Source organism: Microcebus murinus, chromosome 8 (genome assembly GCF_040939455.1).
Source record: "Microcebus murinus isolate Inina chromosome 8, M.murinus_Inina_mat1.0, whole genome shotgun sequence".
In the NCBI taxonomy this organism is placed as follows: Eukaryota; Metazoa; Chordata; class Mammalia; order Primates; family Cheirogaleidae; genus Microcebus; species Microcebus murinus.
Window position 1 is genome coordinate 52,795,401 of NC_134111.1, and position 20,731 is coordinate 52,816,131.

At 35.5% G+C, this 20,731-nt stretch overlaps 1 protein-coding gene and 1 pseudogene across 3 annotated transcripts in view; both read right to left on the reverse strand.

Moving 5' to 3' along the window:
• Nucleotides 1-20,731, reverse strand: part of CHN1 (chimerin 1) — a 185,422-nt gene that overhangs the window by 75,965 nt on the left and 88,726 nt on the right. For 2 of the 3 annotated variants that reach the window (XM_076005661.1, XM_076005660.1), the window contains exon 6: nt 3,258-3,546. In XM_076005661.1, coding sequence (XP_075861776.1) covers nt 3,258-3,546 — 289 coding nt within the window. Of the gene's footprint in view, nt 1-1,184; nt 1,209-3,257; nt 3,547-20,731 lie in introns of those variants that run through there. The other variant, XM_020288372.2, reaches the window with a different exon arrangement.
• LOC105865051 (alpha-synuclein pseudogene) lies at nt 14,499-16,446 on the reverse strand (annotated as a pseudogene).

The window sequence follows — 20,731 nt, forward strand, 5'->3', positions numbered from 1 at the left end:
GGGCTCTTGGCCAGTCTGGACTGCTAAATAAAGCCATTTTAGAAGAGAAGGAAATCTGGCTTCTCAACATGCTGCAATTTCATGATTAAATGTATCTCAATTTCAAAAAATTTTTTAAAGTTTCTAACTGATATCTTAAGCTGAGGAAGCAACTTACACAGTTAATGAGAAAAATAACATAGCTATCACTTAGGAAAAGTGTTTTTCCCCCACAAGAGGCCACCAGATTTCCTAGGGACAAGTAAGACTCTTCAGGATTCACTTGCTGTGGCAAAGACCTTCATGACCACATAACCATTCTGTCAGCCTTTCACAAAACTCAGATGCATAATATATACCTTAAGGAGTGGAAAAAACAATCAAAAACACCTGGAATTCTCATCTTGCAATTTTAAAACAAAGAAAGACCTTAAGAGATTATCTGGTTCAAAATTTCCCAGAGTGGGTTTCATTAAACATTATTTTTCAAAAACTGATCTTAATAATGGTGGGTTGATTCCAATAAGTTTGGGAGCACTTTTGGAGAGTCATAATCACATTAGGTCATTAACAACAGTAAGGCCTACAGAAAAGAAAAAGGATTTTGAAAAAACTTAATTTTCATCAAACCTATTTGAGCACAGAATCCTTTTTGCAGTATTTATCAAAATCCTGTGAAATTAATGTTTTGTAGAAAACCCCCTTATATTGTATGGAGAAACTCAAGTCCAGACAGGCTAGATGATTGTCCCAAGTTCATACAATTAGTTGATGGATAAGCTAAAAACAGATCTCATCTTTCAAGATCCCACTGGGGTGTTCTTTTTAGTAATGTGTTGTCTCTATCCTCTAACATCTACACTCCTAGAAGGATCAGACTATTAGAACTACATCTTGGAGACCATCTAGTGCAAAGCCTTCCTAAAACGGTGGGCAAATACAGTTTCAGAAAAGTGAAGCAGTTTGCCAAAAGTGACACATAAAATCCATTCTTGTAGTAAACTAGAATCTAGCTCTCAATTCCAACCCTAGTCTCTTTTCTACAATAGCATATTAATTTCTGCAAAGCCAACGCTTTTTGCCTCTGAGGTAAATGAGTCATGGACAAGATGGGTTTTAGCTATTAAGGACCCATTAAATATTTATTAAGCTATACTGTGTCAATAGGTATTTTAAATCAATGAAATATGATTGTCTTTACTTACAAATGTCATCCACTGTGACAGGGAATCAATGTTTCAAGCTGTTGAACAGGCCATCAACCCTGTCCTGTTGGATGACACCTGTAAATAAAATAAATCTATTTTTGAGTGAGGAGATTTTAAGCCAACTAGATTTAAGATGCATGCAGTTTAAAGCAAACAGTAACTTTTCAAATGATTCTTAATTATGTACTGCTAGAAAGATACTTTCCAGTGCCAACTATTTCACTTGAAGTAGCTACCGCTGGCCATCAGCACAGGAGAATCCAGGGTATTCAACACGTAATGTTGCTAGAATACACAGGGATCATGGCTCCTAGAGCTAAAAGGGTCCTCTAAGCATTATCTACCTCAGTTTCCTGCCTCTGCAAATATTATTTTCACTTTGTAGGAGGGACAGCCAAAACATTGTGAAGTTAAAATGACCAGGCTAATGTTAAATATCAATAGCTAAGTGTCTTTAGCTAAAGTTCCCTGGTGTTGAAAAGTACATATAGAACACATTAGCAAAGGTTATCATTAGGCTGACCAACTCTGAAAGACTCACATGTACACATTTTTAAATATTTCACAAATGTTGACTTAGAATATTCTAGCACATGTGCAAAGAATATATTGTCAGTGTTAGATACTTAAATACAAGCATTACTGAAAAATGCCATGGATGGAAAATCAACCAACAGTGAGAAAATGGGAACTAGACAATGAAAAGAATAATACTGAATACAGCATGCATTTGGGATTCTAAATTCTGGTTACTTCAAAACAAGATTTTTGGTTCCTAACAAATATGAGCATATGAAAAACCATTTTTTACAAATTTTCTACAGTCTATAATTTGAAATGTTGGTTTCTCTGTCGCCACAAAATGCCAATCTAAGTAAGATCTGCCAGAAACTAAAATTTGGGCTGGACAATGAACATTTTAAATTTCCACTCTGAACCTAAATACTCCCAGATAAGTGGAAGTATTTTAGGATGCTGCTTTGAGGTAATATGGCTGTTATATAATCATTACCACCAAACTCATATTATGAGTGCCTACTATGTGCCAAACATGGTTTGAGCACTTTACATATACTATCTCACTCAATCCTCACAACTTGAGTTAATTATTATAATTTTACAAGTAAGACAATGAAAACACAGAGAAATTAAGTAACTTACACACAAATCTATTTGATGACAGAACCCAACCTCAAAACCTTTATTTAATCTAGCAACTGAAGATTCTTGAAAATATAAAAAAGAATTTTAACACAGTTCCAATTAGAATATATAAAATTCCTCCAATTAAATCTCACACAAGATAAAATATCAGGAAAATCTTTTACTTTTTTCTTAGAAGAGGCTGGGGACAACTTTTCAGAAGTAAAATAAACTTAACGCCAAGGAATTAAAACTTTTGAAGTCAACCTGAAATATATTACAATTAAAATATGACAACTGAAAAACTTAAGTATAAAAGACAATCTGTCTTTCATAATTAAAGAAAAGTAAACCTTCCTAATTCAAATACTCAGCAGTCTATAAAGAGACAACTTCTCCTCTTACTTAAGACTGACTGATTCCCCAAATAGTATAATAGTTATTAATAGACTGAGTTTAATCATGCATATTAAAAATATATGTAAATATATATCATATATATAAAATCTTGCTAAAGAACTATTGATAAAGTGAATTATCTTAAAGGAAAACAAAAAGTAATTCAGATAATGTGACCCCCCTCAATTACTTATATAATAGTATTAATAATTATCTTTCTTTAACTATTAAGTTACAATTCTCACCAATACCCTGAACTTTTTCAGTAGGGGCCATTTTCCAACATATTTTAAAAACTATGAAACTGATAAAACAGAAAACAATCAAGAGTATAAAAATATACCTGGCATATTTTAACTGAACAAGAATTGGATATATGCAAAGCTCAGCAGCACAGAAATTAGACATTAAGAAAAATGCATATACTTTTCAAAGCACCGTGGAGAAATCAATCTCTTCCAGCAATAATGTCTTTCTTAAAAGAACCCCAAAGAGAAAAAGATAAAGTGTGGTTTCATGGTAGCTTACCCTTTTCTCTGATACCCCATCCTGGCCTGTAGGATCTCTCTCATCATGTGTCTCTTTCAGGACTGGCATATGTTTTTTGTATGCTGGCTCTCTGTTTAAGGTTGTGTATCCTATGTGCTCATAAATTGGGTTTATCGTCATCTTGGCAATGTATTCTGCTGCCTTGGTTTCAATATAGAGAGTAATCAAGCCATCAGTCACCAGATCGTGGATGGACTCAAAGCGTTTCTCCCCAACAAAGTGCTTTCCATCGTAGTAGAGCCTGAAGTTTCTGGTTTGACTTCCAAATCTGCCTCAATGAAATGGGAAAGATGTTTTTAAGAAAAGTAAGCAAGTGAATTCTTTCTGGAAAAAAAAAAAACAACTATTGCTTTGTTTGTGTGTGTCTGTTTGTTTAAATAAACTGTGGCTAATCTCTGTGAATCATCTGGAATATATAAAATTAAACTTTTGAACACAAAGAATGAACTTGCAACAACTAGGGATAAATAGCCAAAAGCATGCCAACCCTAGAAGGAAGAATTTGTTCTAATTTATCTTTTTAAGCCACTTCATTATGCCTGTAGCAAAAGGGAAAATAAACCTTACACCCCATTAAAACACAGTCGGTATTCAAGTGTCCACTCCATACTATGTGAAATTTCTATATTAACATTTTTTCAAGTCGATCAATAAAAGTATTCAATGTACTTTAGACCTCAGCGTTCATGCCTTTTAATAGGAAAGCTCCATTTAGGGCTCACCTGAATTATGATGCCAGCAATCATTTAAAGTCGAGTTGACCCCAGAATCTGAGCCATGTAGGGCAGGATGGCACAGAAACATACTTTTGCTGTTTCTGGCCACAGGCCAAGGACTTGTTCCCTTTGTACATAGTCATTCTTCTGTGTCTGCTGGTTAAGTCTGTGCAAGAAATGTTTGCAATATATAGGGCATACAAGTCATAAACATCAGACTATAGAAATTCTGTTTTCAATTTTAAGTCATGTTTTGATGACATGCTTTAACAACTGGAGAAGAGTGGTTTCATTTTATGATTATTTCAGTATTTTGCTTCCTACAGCAAATCTCAGAAAGGGATCCAAGTTAACATGATTACTATCAGTATCTTTGCAAGAAGATAGATATAGGCAAGAAAATGCACTGACTTTAATCAAAAGGCACCAAGATCTGCCATTGGCATAGTCTCCTAAAGGCAACCCTGAGTGAGCCTAATTAAAAACTAAACATATAAGGAAGGTTTATTTAATTTCATTGTTGAAAATACACAGCACAGAAATTAACTAAAATACTAAAATAATCATTGTTTAAGTAAAATGTTAATGGGACTACAAACTTGATATGCAACAACATTATTCTGGTATAGGTTATATGCCAAATGGATAGAAGTTATAAACATCTTAATGTGATCTTAAAAAAGGAAATAATTTTGTTTATCATGGCCTGAGGCATCTCTATTTCTGTGATTCAAATGAGACTTTAATAATTATTTAATCTAGAATCCAACATACTATCCATGTTGGCCCTTCTAACATATAATTTATCCATTTTTTTGTTCTTTAAAAGCAACCAATTTTGATTTACATCCAAGTGAATCATCCATATAACTGTACTCTCCATTTTCCTCTAATGTTAAAGACATATTTCTCCCAAGTCAATTTTCACTATAATGTAAGTCTAAAAATTAGGAGGGTAAAATTTCTACACCAAAGTTTAAATATAAAGATTTTTCAGTTTAATATACTGCTTTCATCATCTCCTTTTTTCTGATATAAATTATCTGCCATTTACAAATAATCATGGAAAGCTATTTCATAAGTTTTATAAGGCTATAAATAAACACACAAAGCATTGTTTACCACTAAGTCCCTTTATATTTCATTTGTATCAGAGGCATTTGAGTGAGGGCTCAGACCACTTTACTCCTGCTGGGGCTTTTACAGTAGGCATTTCCATAGTGGATAGGGCACTTAACGCCAATTCAAGCAATGGTGTCAGTTACTTGTCACTCAACTGTCCTCTGAAATCTGAGAAGAGACACAGAGCACAAAGGGAAGATGGCTGAACTGGCCTCACTTGGGCTGAGAATGGTTTGATTGAAAGAATGGAAGTTTAGAGTTAGATCTCCTAGCACTTCATAAGGGGCTATTCCTAATCAATTCAAAGAGAATTTCTGGGTACATGCAGGGAATCATGCAAAAAAAGATTGTTCATCTTTTTCTCTTTCTCAACTCAGCGACTTCAGGAGATCCTATTCGTGATTTCCAGTTCTTCCACAGCCTGTACTTCAGCTCCAGCCTTCCAGTCCAACCAAACTTTCAGTCTTAAGGGAGCTGATCAGATAACTATTAATAAAACAATTCATAATACGGTTTGATTAAAACTTAGCCTCAAAGGACAAGAAAATGATTTTCCATTTTGGAATTATGAATGATTTTTCAAAGAAAAATTATATTATTTTTGCTAAGGGAACTGCCAAGTTTTCCTTTGCTAATCTGAATTACTCTCTTTTAATTAGGAAGTTACATAAAGAATAGCATCACAGCACAGACCATCAGAGACTTAACCACTTTTCTGATCTGATCTGAAAGGCATGTTGTGTTACTACTTTGTGGGATCAGAACTGGAAAAAGAGGTCAGAAAATCTTTGAGAAAGGTGGGGGATGGATGTATCTATTCTACATAAGAAGAACCATAAAACAGAAGATACAAAATCTAAGGGCAAAGAAATAATTGTTTCTTATAAAAGTTTACTGCGGGCAGATTGTCATTTATTCACGGAATAGTTAACAAAACACCCAGGCACATTGTTAAGTGTTAGGTAGTTCATAATAAAGTTCCTGTCCCCTTGGCAACCCCAGTGGGAAATACATAAACATAAAAATAAAAATGTCAATATAAAGACATGAAATGCTACATTTTAAAAAGTTCACCTTCAGATTGATTTTTTAAATGACAATCAAAATGTATATAATCTTGCTCTTATACAGAAAAGTTATATTTCTGTAAAGTGATCCATGAAACCAAGAGAATCTAATATCTCCTTCACACTATAAAAACCAAGAAACTCACTGCCTAATAAAGAGCTCAGAGCATAACAGTTACGCTTACATAAGCGCTCAGAGGTACTGCTTATGTCTAAGTATAAAAGCACTCTTGCAGTCTTGAAATAGGGTTTGGCCAGGGGCAGGCAAGTGTGGGTCCTATGTGTTTAACAGAAAACCTAGGCTTTTGGCATCAGACAGATATAAAATGTAAATCCTCGATCTGCTACTTCCTAGTTGGGTGACTTTGGGAAAATCATTTGTCAGATTCTGCATATAAAAAATAGAAATAACATCACCCTACCCCATATGATCATGAGGATATTTATGTCAAAGCTAAATATACAGTAGGCTCAACAAATGGTAGTTCCTCTTCTCCTCTGTTAGCAGAGAATGACAGAATCAGTTACCAAACAATAAAGTAAAACAGAAAAGATATTCAATATATATGTACGGGAGATGGCTAAATAAACAACTGGCAACACTGCCTGTATAGGGCCATCTCTGCACTGATTTATCATATAGTCAACAAACGGTGAGGAAGAGCTCTTTGTGAATTTTTCTTCTGGATGTCCCTAAGTGAGATTATCTCTACTTGGTTAAACAGAGTGGAACTGTAACACAGTGCAAAGTGGGGAGGAGGAACAAGCGAGAAAGGTCTTTCCACTGTGCCCTGGAACTTAAGTTTCTGGGTTCAAAGGAGAAAGATCAGAAAATATACTCTTATTGAAAGCAGGGCATGTTAAATGGGTCTAGTGACACTACTGGACTCTAGATGGTAGAGTACTGATTTGTAAAAATGATTAAAGCTAAGCCATTCCCCCTCCACTTTATATAGGGAGGATTTTCTCCTCTTTTCCTATAGCTTCTGACCTTGCTTAATAGCTGTTCACTCCTTGGTGAACATGCTTGAAACTGTATAGGCCCAATTCTCACCTAGATAGAGTTCAACAAGATGAAAATTCATTTTCTCTGAAGTGGTAGTACAGTAAACAAATAGAAAAGAAAGACAGGGACAATATGCTTTTAAACTGCTACTTACTTTCTAGAAAGAATATCCTTCTCCAGTGATTTTGGTTTTGGGTTTTATATTTTAAAAAGCTGTTTAATGCTGTGCCCAGTTTCACTGAGATGAATTTTAAAATATGTAATTCTAACATCTAACTTTTAAAAAGTGAACAAGACCCATAATACCATCCTTTCTATTTTTCAGCAAATGAATCATACTGATAAAAAATTTTGTCTAGAAGAATAAAATGATGAAAATATATATAAAAAATCACCTTTGGAATTTTACTCTACTTTTTCTAAAACCAAGAATTAGTTCTGATTTGAGGCCAAAGTTATTTGGAAGTATCTTTTCAAAGGGAAGCTCCAAGCTAACAGATGTTTTCTGTTAACAAACAGAAAACAAAACATATACAACACACTTGTCTAAGCTAACAATAAACTGTTAGAAGTACTTCCAGCAATCAAAATACAAAACCAGTTTTATTTATTATAAATATATATTTGTGTGTTGTTTACCAGAGTCGAAGAAGCTAATCTAATGGTAACATCCAAATATTTCATAAATTCATCCAATCATAAACATACCCTTGGAAGAAAAGTTAAAACAGAAATAAGAATATGATGAAGCATTCAATTAAATACTAAAAGATAAATTTAGATGGAGTCTATGAACTAAAGAAGGCTAAGGAAGAGACAGCATAGTTATATACAACTTTAAGATGCTTTCTCCATCTAAAACTTTGTTAGACTACGACTTTTGTCTATCTTGCTATATAACTTGCGACTTTTGTCTATCTTGCTATATAACTTTGGGTGCTAAAATGGGGGAAAGTATTAAAATATGTTAACTCATGATGCTATTTCCTTGGCTAAATAAATCATTTTCAGTGAAGAAGCAATCCAATTTGCCTAATTAAACTACCAAAGATGGCACCAGGAAGCCATCTTTTGGAAGGTAGAACTGATATAGAAGGATTAGCTCAAAGTTTGTTTCAGAAGTTGTTAGATATTCAAAGTTTGTTTCAGAAATTTAGATATTTCTCCTATCCTCCCTATCCTGCCCCCAATGTTATCCCTTCCCCACTGTGGCAGAAGACTTAAGTTCTGTTCTCTGGATAGAATAAAATAGTGAGATTGTGAAGTGAAGACGACCAGGCAGAGGTATCATCCCGAAAACTAAGTGAAAGTTTCAAATACTAAAGATTGAGATCTCCATTTCTCTTCCCCACCAGGTTCTCAGAAGGCTTATACTTTTCCTGACAGGAGACTGGAAGATTCTTCTCTGGGAAATCTGATCAATCCAAGTGAAAAAACTTAAGAAAGGAGACCGTCATCCTATAATTGTCAGGTTCTTAGAACTACCAGTCAGCTTTTTAGTGTCACATACATTTAAATATGATCAGTCAGTCAAGAACTACCTGATATCTGAGGAAAATTTTTCTCATAAAACACAAAGACTATGATAAATAAATAGAATCAAAGTTGGAGGAAACAAAATCATGCATGGAGTTGAAAATCTTTTAAAATTATCAATATGGGCCGGGCGCTGTGGCTCACGCCTGTAATCCTAGCTCTTGGGAGGCCGAGGCGGGCGGATTGCTCAAGGTCAGGAGTTCAAAACCAGCCTGAGCAAGAGCGAGACCCCGTCTCTACTATAAATAGAAAGAAATCAATTGGCCAACTGATATATATATAAAAAAAATTAGCCGGGCATGGTGGCACATGCCTGTAGTCCCAGCTACCAGGGAGGCTGAGGCAGAAGGATTGCTCGAGCCCAGGAGTTTGAGGTTGCTGTGAGCTAGGCTGACGCCACGGCACTCACTCTAGCCTGGGCAACAAAGCGAGACTCTGTCTCAAAAAAAAAAAAAAAAAAAAAATTATCAATATGCTGAAAAAAACAAAAATAAGATGTTTACTGTTTCTATTTTTGAATAGAATTTAACCAAGAACCATTGGCTCTAAATCTAAAAGAAAATTTTAAGAAAGGCAAAAAAAAAAAAAAAAAAAATACACAAAAACCAACAAAACACAGCCGGGCGTTCTGGCAAGTGCCTGTAATCCCAGCTACCTGGGAGGCTGTGTGCTCACATGGCCTCTCCTCTCTCATGTTGTGGAGAGATCTCTCTGTCTTCTTGAACCCATTCAGGAAGAGAAGTCCACGTCTCTAGATACCATATTTCCACCTATGGACTGTTAGAAAGTTCTTTCTTATACTGGGCTGAAAGCCCTACTTTTAAAAAGTCAATTTATTAATGTATAATTTAAATAAACTGCATTCTTTTAAAGAGCATAATTCAATGCGTTTTGACAAATATCTATGTCCTCAGTCAAGATTCAGAACATTCCTAACACCTCCAAGCGTTTCCTGATGTTCTTTTGCAGTCTTGTCCCCTGGTCTACTGAACAACTTATCTGTTTCCTGTCACTATAATTTTCTATTTTATATAAATGGAATTTACTACATTCTTTTATGTTTGGATATCTAAGTTTTTCACGTATTTACTTTAAACTTATGAATATTGTTTTCATCAGATTTTATATTACACCAGGATTTCTGAGTGTGGAAAAGCAATAAACCATATTTGTATTTGCTACTTTGTTTCTGGGATTGTGTTTTGATTAATCTGTTGTCTCTGATGAAGATATAAGGCATTTGATATAATCAACCTATTAGATGGAAAAAAAATTAGCAACAATGGTTGCTACTTACTGACTTTTAATGGCTAATAAGCAAAAGGCTTAATATGTAATACATAATGTATCTTTATATGTTTATTTTAGTAATACTATTTAACATGTTTTGAGTGTTATATTGCAGGCACTATGTGTGCATTATCCCAAATAATCCCTCTAATAACTTTATGAGGTGTTATTATTACATCCTCATTTTATAGATAAGGAAAATGAGTTTTAGGGAGATTAAGTAACCTGTCCAAAGTCAACACAGAAAATGCAGGAACCAGAGTTTGAATCCAGGGCAGGCTAACTGCAAAGCCATATTCTGAATCATTGACCACCTATATTGATTTAAAACCACAGGGCCAAACAGATCATCAAAAGCTGCATAATAAGGCTATGTATCTTTTAGAGCAACACAGCAAAGAAATCATGAATATCTGCCCACTTCAGAGATCCTTACACAAGAGTGGTAAACAGAATGGAAAATGGCTTTCTGTAACTTTTTATTTATGTAAAGAACTGTATCACAGGTAAGTGTTCTGTGTCTAAAAATTTATTATCCAATGCAATTCTGTAGAATAAGCCTAGAATATACCAAGCACTGCACAAGGATGAAGGAAACCAAAATGAGTAAAACTCTGTTTTTGCCCTGGATGACCTCAGCTCATTTTTAAAGACATATACATATTTACTATAAGTGGTGCCTTGTACCTGGGTATATTTAAGGAACATGTACAGATCTTTTCAGAAAATAACTTAGTAACTACATGATCAAAAGCACTAGGCATAACCATATTCAATACCGACTCGAATATAACCTTGCAGATGAGGTACCATCCTAAATATCAAAACACCTGAGTCATCAGTAGATTTCTAAGGGAATCTAAAACCCTGGCAGCAAACAGCTATTGGAACTCTGCACAAAAATTCTGAAAGCCCTAGCAGGAGGGGTCGATCTGTAGCCTGGTGAATGACCTTAATTAAGAGCGTAAATAGAGCCAAAAGCTAACACAATTGTCTGAAACAAGAGCAGATGGGAAGCAGGGGGAGAAAGGACACTCACTCAGGAAGATGACAAGAACCATAGGGCAGCTATTTAAGCCTGAGGATAACATGAGGCATTCACAGGATTCCTGTTCCACTCAAGGAAGAAAGGACAACAAAGGGTGGGAAGGGGGGGAGGAGAAGACAAAACAAATCAAAGGAAACATTCAGTGTATTTAATAAGATAAGAGCAATGTATCTATATATGGGCCAAAATACCTTTATGAGGACTTCAGAAATCAGTTAAGAAGTTGCAGTACACTAGACAAGGGCAAAGCCCAGAAGAGGCCCATTGAAACGGCAAAAAGAGTCATTTCGCTTCATCCACAATAACCCCTTCCCAAAGGTAGTATAGCTCAGCTTTGCTTGCAGCTTGTGGGTAGAGAGAGATAGGGGAGTGGAAGGAACAAGAGTGAAACATGCATCCAACAACTCTGCTTTTTGGAGGGATTCTTGAGGGGCCAGTTTGTCTCTCACCTGATTTAGAGTGCTAACGGAACTGGCATTGTGAGGCTGGCTTGAGGCAGCAACAGGGGGACTGTGATGCCACAGACAGAGGCCAGCACAGTGTGGTACGAGCCCACCAAAGGTGCTCAGCTCATGGCTTCTTTCCTAATACTTTCTTTTTCCTACTTTTCTGCATTTTATTCAATAGTCCACATGTTAATAAAAACCAAGCGTTTATGGATAAACCTAAATTTAAATAAGTAAATACAATTAAGTAAAATTCAGAGTTTGAAAAAAAAGGAAGGTGAAACTTGACTTTATGTAGAAATAATTCAAACAGCAAACTTCCCATATACTTATTGACATAGAAAATATTAATGTTATACAGCTAACTGAAAAAAAGCAGGCCACACAATAGTGTACCTAGAAAGAAGTTATTTCTCTATAACTCAAGAAAATGCTAGAATTTTATACACAATTTTTTTTTTTTTTTTTTTTTTTGAGACAGAGTCTCACTCTGTTGCCCTGGGTAGAGTACAGTGGCATCATCATAGCTCACTGCATCCTCAAACTCTTGGGCTCAAGTGATCCTCCTGCCTTTAGCCTTCCGCTTTAGCCTAGTGCTTTTGATCATGTAGCTGGGACTATAGGCACACATCACTACACTTGGCTAATTTGTCTATTTTTAGTAGCTACGGAGTCTCACTCATGCTTAGGCTCATGAGCTTGAACTCCTGAGCTTAAGCCATCCTCCCGCCTAGGCCTCCTAGAGTGCTAGGATAACAGACATGAGCCACTGCACCCAGCCTTCATACACAATTTAACAGTGATTATCTCTGGGTAGTAGGATCAGGGGTGTTTCTTGCTTTTCTTTGTGCTTTCCTACATTTTAAATGTTTTCTGCATTGCATATATGTTATGGAAAAAAATACTAATCTCTTTAACAGTTACCTCCTCTTGTGCATTTACAATATAGTTCAATTTGCAGCACATTTTCAAGAACACATCTATTTTTTCAAATAAGGGATGCCTTAAGCTAAATTATCCACTCCCCATTGTGTCATATCAATTACTTTCAGGGTATCTCATATAAACTGGAATTATTATACCAATGTTTTCTTTTTTAAAGTTTACAGAACTGACAACATGTATTACGTTTTTAAGTAAATTGTGCTATCCCTTTTATCAGTATCAATTTTTAGATAATTCGGGACTACTAAATGATACTGTCATGTATGTTATCACCCATTCTTATATCTAAAAAATTTCCCATAAAGTGATTGATAATCTTAACTAAGAGAAGCAGAAAAACATTTTTGAAAAATTATTCTGTAGAACATTATTTTCCACTTATTCCAAATAGCACAACAAGAAGGTTTGCAGGAAATGAAATGAAACCATGGTAACCAACTAAACCTATCATGAGCTATCAGATCAAAAGAACACACAGTACATTACATGTCAACGCCTACTAGCAGCATAATCCTTCCCTAGTTCCTTTTGATCCTTCTTCTTAAACATGAAAAAAAAAGCTTTCAACCAATTTTCATATTTTAAAAGTATGAAGGCCCCTTTACCAATATCTTCTGTGATTCTCTGGCTTTACTCAGGAATGCTTTGGCCAAGTTCACTTTAAAAGTTGACCTAATATTCTGAGATTCAATTAGGAATTAATTAGGTTCTTTTTAATCCTTAGTAAAATTACATTTTTTACTTCAATGCATTTTATCATTTTCTAATACAGTAGCAATAGTTTCTTCATACTAAATCTTCAGAACTGTAAAGATTAAATAACATTCTCACAGGAATCCCCTGATTAATGGAATCTTATCAGCATTCTAAACACAAAGGCATAATAAATTAAATCCCAATTCCATTTACAGAATACAGAGGAGTCCTATTTTACCATCTGGTTGACCATTCTATCACCACTCATCAATTCCCATCATAAGCACTGAAGCCAAACTCACAGAATCTGGCTCAACATGTTCTTAAACTGCCAATCACCTAAAACTAAATAAACAAAGTAATACAGCTTTTGTCAGTCATAAGCTGTTTATCACACAACCATGTAATCAGGCAGACAATAGGGCAAACTCCTGCATAGACTAGAGATCATCTTTGCTGTTATGATTAGTGACCCCTTAGCAATTATCATTTAAAATAAAATATAATATACACATATGACATAAAAATAGGTGTATATTTTATGCATCACCACTTCTTGAAAGGATAAACAAATAATTGTGAATGGTGTTATCTCTAGGGAGTGGTACTAGAAGTATGTGGCAAGAAAGTACTATAATTTATCATCACAGGCACTTTTATTTGAAAATTTTTTTACCGTATCTGTGTTGCTTTCATAATCATAAAGATGTAATAAGTTACATGGAAGCAAATATGCTCTTATTTTTATAGAGAATTATTGCAGTTTTTCTTTAATAAGTTATCCAAACTTACTATAAAATAATTTTTGTAAGTACAAATTATCAATGAGTGATCTTATAATGGAATTTTGGTTTAAACTATTAAACTTTGAATACACTTGAGTCACTTTGAGTTTTCTCTTTTAGGGGTGGGGAGCAGAAATGTAACCCTTGAGAATTAGTTGGAATAAATTTCATCCTTATAGGCCTTAAACAAAGGTTTATCTGCTTCATAACAATGGTAATATGTTGATAACTTTAAAAATTTTAATTACTAAAAAGGCACTGACTTAAAAGCTAAGAGTTTATTCCTACATCACACCCCTTGTCTACTTATTTTTTTGTAATGAAACAACATTTTATTTTAATTTTCACCATTTATATACAAATAAAAGTTAATAAAACACATCACAAAGCAGTAAAACTTCATAGTTCATATTTATGGTACATAGTTTCATGCTCTTTTTAACTATTATATGTATTAACAAATTTCACAATATGTCATTATTGTTGGAAAGAAAGAATCATCAAAAGACACCTAAAAATCTTATAATATATGATAATAAATCACAACTTCTCAAAAACAGCAACCAAAAAAATAGTGAAGATTTAGAAATAAATGGTAGTCACTTAGGTGTTTTTAACTGGTTTTAACATTTTAGGTTTGAAGCCACAAGATCCACAGCACACAAGGACCTGCTACCAGGTATTTACTTCAGCGAGAGGGAAGCACTGGAGTGGTGGGCAGGGGCAGGTATGGATAGTTCAATCGCTGCTGATGGAAGACTTCAAAACACACTGTAAAAACTTTGAGCAAATGTCATGACTGGGCACACTGGAACTGACCACTTGTACAGGATGGAACATCTGCCAGTAGATCTCAAGAAACTGGGAGCAAAGGTATTTCTTAGGCTTCAGATTTATAGTCTTGATATCCTTTCTTGGAAGGCATTTCAAAAGCCTCACTGTCGGGATCCATGGGTGTATCTTCCAGAATACTTTCTTGGGGGGCACCTTCTTCACTCTTGCCAAATTGGTCCTTTTTGCAAGAGCCAGTGGCAGCTGCAGTGCTCCCTGCTCCCTCCACTGTCTTCTGGGCTACTGAGGTCACACAGGTCACCAACGCCCCTCTGACATTTGTCACTTGCTCTTTGGTCTTCTCAGGCACTGTAGTCATGCCATGCACCACTCCATCCTTGATTGTGAAGCCTACCTAGAGAACGCCCTCTTTTGTCTTTCCCGCTGCTTCTGCCACACCCTGTTTGGTTTTCTCAGCAGCGGCCACGACTCCCTTCTTGGCCTTTGAAAGTCCTTTCTTGAATATATCCATGGCTAATGAATTCCTTACACCATATCAGGTGTGGCTGAACCTCAGGCAAACAGCGGAGAGCCCAAGTGCATGTATTCCAATCCATCAGCCCACCCATGCCCGACCTCAGCTATCTCCCCTGAGCAGGCGCTGTGGGGTCACACCACAGGCAGTGCCCCTCTGTCTGCTTATTTTATTATTACTTTTTGATGTTGTTTTTAACAAGTTATACTTTTCAGTTTCTCTGCTTTTTGTCTTGAACAAGTTAAGCCTTGGTTTTCTCATCTGTAAAACGTATTATGTAACAGAATCTACCACATTGGTTTATTCTGTATATAAAACTGAGTTTTCCAACTTGTTGCCATGAACAGAGGTTACAGGTTAGGAGATATCAAACCTGTTTAACCCTTTTGGAGGCCAAGAAGGAGCTGACACAATGAAGTCCTTGGGCCAGTCACACTGGACTACAATCAGCTTTGTGCATTTACCTCAATGTACCACACACCACAATAGAAAATGGGTGCCACAATATGAAAAAAATTGGGAAATCTGAAAAATAATTCATATATTTACCATAATGCCTGGAAGAGTAAGTACTTGGTAAACATTAGCTATTATTATATTAATATTTATAAAACTGTCAAGCCCATTAATAAAATATTTGGATGGGCCAAATCATTTGCAGAGGATTCACATTATCAACACATTCTGGGGCTCTATCCGGTCACTAAAAAACAATCTTAAATTAACAGAATCTGGTATGCCTCCTTACTGTACCTTAAAGTAGACATACAAGTCAGATTCCAGTTCCCATTTGCAAGGCAGATGACCTGAGAGTCAGAGAGGAATACTCTTAAGGCAAAGTTCCTGTTGCTTAGCCCTAAAATGTACTTGAAACTCAACTTCCTCCTAAATGAAATGCTCAGTGGAATCTGCCATATGCCATTCCTTAAAAATTAAAAAAAATAAATAAATCTTGAAACCAGCTTTTTTGTCTTTCTCTACCATTGCTACATATGCCTACTTTTGAGAGAACTGAAATTTAAATAGACAGAATACTAGTGAATAAAAATCATTGCTGAGGATAAAAACTTGAAAAGTGAAGTACCATTCAAGAGTAAGGTACAAATGGAGACATAATGAGATACCACTTCACACCCACTAGGATATCTATATTCAAAAATAAATAACAAGTATTGACAAAGATATGGAGAAACTGGAACCTTCATACACTGTTGATGGGACTATAATGATATAACCAATTTGAAAAACAATTTGGCAGTTCCTCAAAAGGTTACTTTTGGCCAGGCAAGGTGGCTCATGCCTCCCAAAGTAATGGTAGCTCCTAGCACTTTGGGAGGCCGAGACAGGAGGGCTGCTTGAGGCTAGGAGAGTGAGATCAGCCTGGGCAACACAGTGAGACCCTGTCTCCACAAAAAATTAGCCAGGTATGGTGGCATGTGCCTGTAGCTACCTTGGAGGCTGAGTCGGGGGGATAACTTGACCTTGGTAGTTTGAGGTTGCAGTGAGCTATGATGATGTCACTGCACTCCAGCCTGGGCTATATAGTGAGACTCTGTCTGTCTGTCTGTCTGTCTATCTCTCTCTCTCTCACACACACACACACACACACACACACACACACACACACACACACACAAGGTTACTCTTGAGTTACAACAGGACCCAGCAATTTCACTCCTAGGTATATACCCAAGAGAAATAAAAACTATGTCTATACAAAAACTTGTACACAATATTATTCACAATAACATTATTTATAGTAGCCAAAAAGTGGAAAAAACCTAAATGTCCATCAATTGATAAACAAAATATGCTATATGCATACACTGGCATATTTTTCTAATATTATTCAATAATAAAAAGGAAAAGTACTGATATATGTTATAGCACACATTCTCAAAGTGTGCTCCACTGACAGATTCCACGAAAAGAGGGTCTCATGATCTAATGAGTTTAGGAAATACAGTATAGTCCTGTTAACAAAACTCACAGGCTCTGAGAAGTACTGCAGGATTAACCTTAAAAACATTATGCTAAGGGAAAGAAGTCACAAAAGCTCACATATTTCATTTATATCAAATGTTCAACGTATATATATATCTATAGAGACAAAAGCACATAAGCCCTGGTTACCTAGGGCTAGGAGAGCTGAGAAGAAATGGAAAGTGAGTGCAAATGGGTATAAAGTTTCTTTTCAGGGTGACAAAATGTTCTAAAATTGCTATATTGCATAACTTTGTAGATGTACTAAAAACCATTGAATTGTACACTTGAAGTGGATGAATTGGTAAGTTACTTATAACTCAAAAAACTATTAAAAAAATCGAGTAAGATATGAGAATATGCAAAAGCCATGCTAGCAAAAAGAGCTAGGAAAAAAAGGTCCAATTTTGTAATACATCGAAACAGTGCTTGGTTGTGGTAGGTAGATGTTTCATAACACTCTTTTTTGGTCCAGGAAGAAAAGAAAATCAGAAAACAGGAAGAAAAAGAATCAGTGAGGCAATTAGCCCTTAACATTTTTCTCTCTATCAATTTAACACTTTAGCAGACAGTCTTTTAGGTTCACTGATCAAAAACAGGGTATATTAAAAAAAGAGAAAAAAATGAGACGGACAGTATATGTTAATCCGAATTTGCCAAAAAGAAAAAAACCTGTTTTCTTCCTTCTTTCCCTCCCTCTACTCCCAGCATTTAATCTTAATTTGTTAATCAAAAATGAGAAGTAACTCAAAGGCTCTCAATACTCAGCCTACACCTATTAAGTTTTCTCTCCCTATAGATAGACCACATGGGAAGCCATTAATCAGAAGGTTGCTTGGTGAGCATGGATCCAGAGCAAGAGGAACTGAGTGAAGCAAATGTTCAATGGAACATTCTCAAAGTGTGCTCCACTGACAGATTCTATGAAAAGGGGGTCTCATGGTCAAGTGAGTTTCGGAAATGCAGTATAGTCCTGTTAACAATACTCACAGGCTCTGAGGAGTACCGTAAGAAAAAAATGCAATTGATTATGTTTACTGGCAGAGACCCACATAGCACCCCGTCGGTCTCCCTGCTAGAGACAGCAGTGCCAGTGTCAGCCAGGACCCCACTCCCTCACAGACCTGAATGAACACAGGCCTCTATGACTTCTTTTTCTATTGCCCCAGGGCTGGCCAATGCTGCTTCTGAGGAATTATTTAAATAAGCTGATACATTCTGTTTATAATCAACTCTTCAAAAATTTAGGAGGTATTGGTTTTCATTTTGATCCAAGGTTGTAGCTAATTCATTTCTTCTCAAAACAAAAACAGCCCTATTGAGTTTTTTCTGATTGTAAAATGATATACATGCATCATAAAAACAAGTCAGGCAACTCAAAAGATACAAAGAAGTAAAAATCCCCTTTAACTTCAGCACTTAGAGATAAACACTAAGCATTTTGGTGATCATTCTATTAGACACCTCTACTTACAAATATACCAATCAATAGATACAAAATTTTACAAAAGTAGCATGACGCTACAATACTGTTCTATATAATAAATTTTATTTTTCAGATTGACATAGGCTATACATGTTTCAGATTTATCAAATAAGAAATATAATATAATTTAAAAGAAAATATAATTTGTCCAAATGTTTTTTCAGTGTTTAAATTTTCATTTGTTCTCAATTATTTAATTTTTTTTCAAATAATTCTTATCTTGATGTTCAGCATAAAATCAACAGGAAAGAGCCAAGTATTTTGTAGGTATAAGACATTCTCTGGAATAAGTCCAAATCTGTCCTAGAATATCCTGATACAGGATTTGGGGATTATTAAGACTCCTGCACATGTCACTTTGTTGTTTTCCCAATTTAGAGAAGCTAAAATGAATCAGATTAACAGAAATGTCTCTAGAGCTGCCAAACTTGGAGCTAACATTTCTCTTCTCTGGTGTATATTGAGGTTTAGAAATAAATAAATAAATAAATGAGGTGGGGGGAGGGGAAGAGGATAGAAAAAACATTTCTCTTCAAAGTGAACCTTTAAAACCTGTAAGATATCTAGCAACCTTTTAAAAGATCAGTTCTCTATAGCCAAAGAAAAACTGCTTACTAAATTAACTATCTAAATAATTCTGGTAAAATTTAGTTCCCACCACCCTTTCCACTCATCATTCTTATTGCTCCAACAATGATCTTTCTAAATTGCAAATGTACCCACACTGCCTTCTATTAAAAGCCTTCAGAGACTACCATTTCCTATAGATGAAGTCTATATTATTAAACATAAGATACCAGGCTCTCCTGGCACACTTATTGCTAAAATTCCCTGCACCCCTCCATCCTCAGCAGTCTGCCATATACCAAATGCTACATGCTATTCTATATATTCCTGTCTTGACCATTTCTTCTTCCCAAAATGCTCATTTTTCCTCACAAACTACCCCTTCTACCCGGTAAACTTTCAGAGTACCTTTAAGTGCCAGCTTAAATGTCTTCTACCATGACCCATTTGAATAGTACTTGGCAGGATACAGAAGCTCAATAAATGCTGCTGTTTTTGACGATCCAGTTATCTGGGGAATTATTTTAATTATCCAATTTAACCATGAAGACTAAACCCCTGATTTCCACGAAAGGCCTTGACATGTATTAGTGACATACCAGGGATAAGTATTTCAAGGTATATATTAATCAAAAGTGCTATGGATTTCACTATGCTAAAATTAGTAAGATAATTGGGGTTTTAAAAAAATTTTTTTTTATTTCAGAGTATTATAGGGGTACAATCATTAAGGTTACATACATTGCCCTTGTCTCCCCTCCCCCCTCGAGGCAGAGCTTCAAGCGTGTCCATCCCCCAGACAGTGTGCATCACACTCACTATGTATGTAGGTAATTGGGTTTTCCATATAACCTTTAAAAAATATACTGAATTATCTTAAAGTCAATTTGGAAAATAATACTTCAAAACAAGTTTTTAAAACACTACAGGCCAAAGAGCATCATCAAAACAACTTACAAAACTTTGGAGCCTGGCCTCTCACAAAATTTTCTCTGGAACTTACATCTGATTTTCTTACTAAAGTATTTACTGAAGCTAAAATTAGATATACTACTTTAATAAGAGTTTGACCAAAATGAAAACATTTGAAAAATTACACCATAGGTTGACTCTTAATGCCTAAAAAGGAAACTATCTTAATAAGTACAGCCTATAACACTGTACTGGCTGTAGTTAACTGTCTAACTGGTATCTACTTTCCTTCCTTCCCTTCAACCTTCTTCCTTCATTTAAAACAAGAAAAGAAAACCAGATTTTGTTTGGTCATTCAGTATTCCTCCCAAAGCCTCATCTTCCAGAAGAAGCTGACCCATTTTCCAGCTCTAGGAGCAGATGCTAGTTAGACAAGATATCAGTACATGTACTTCCCTGTAGATGTCATTGGGCCAGGGGTGGGAAAGGGAGACTCATAGTAGCCTCATCAACCTGAAGGGAAGGATACATACTGCACAGGA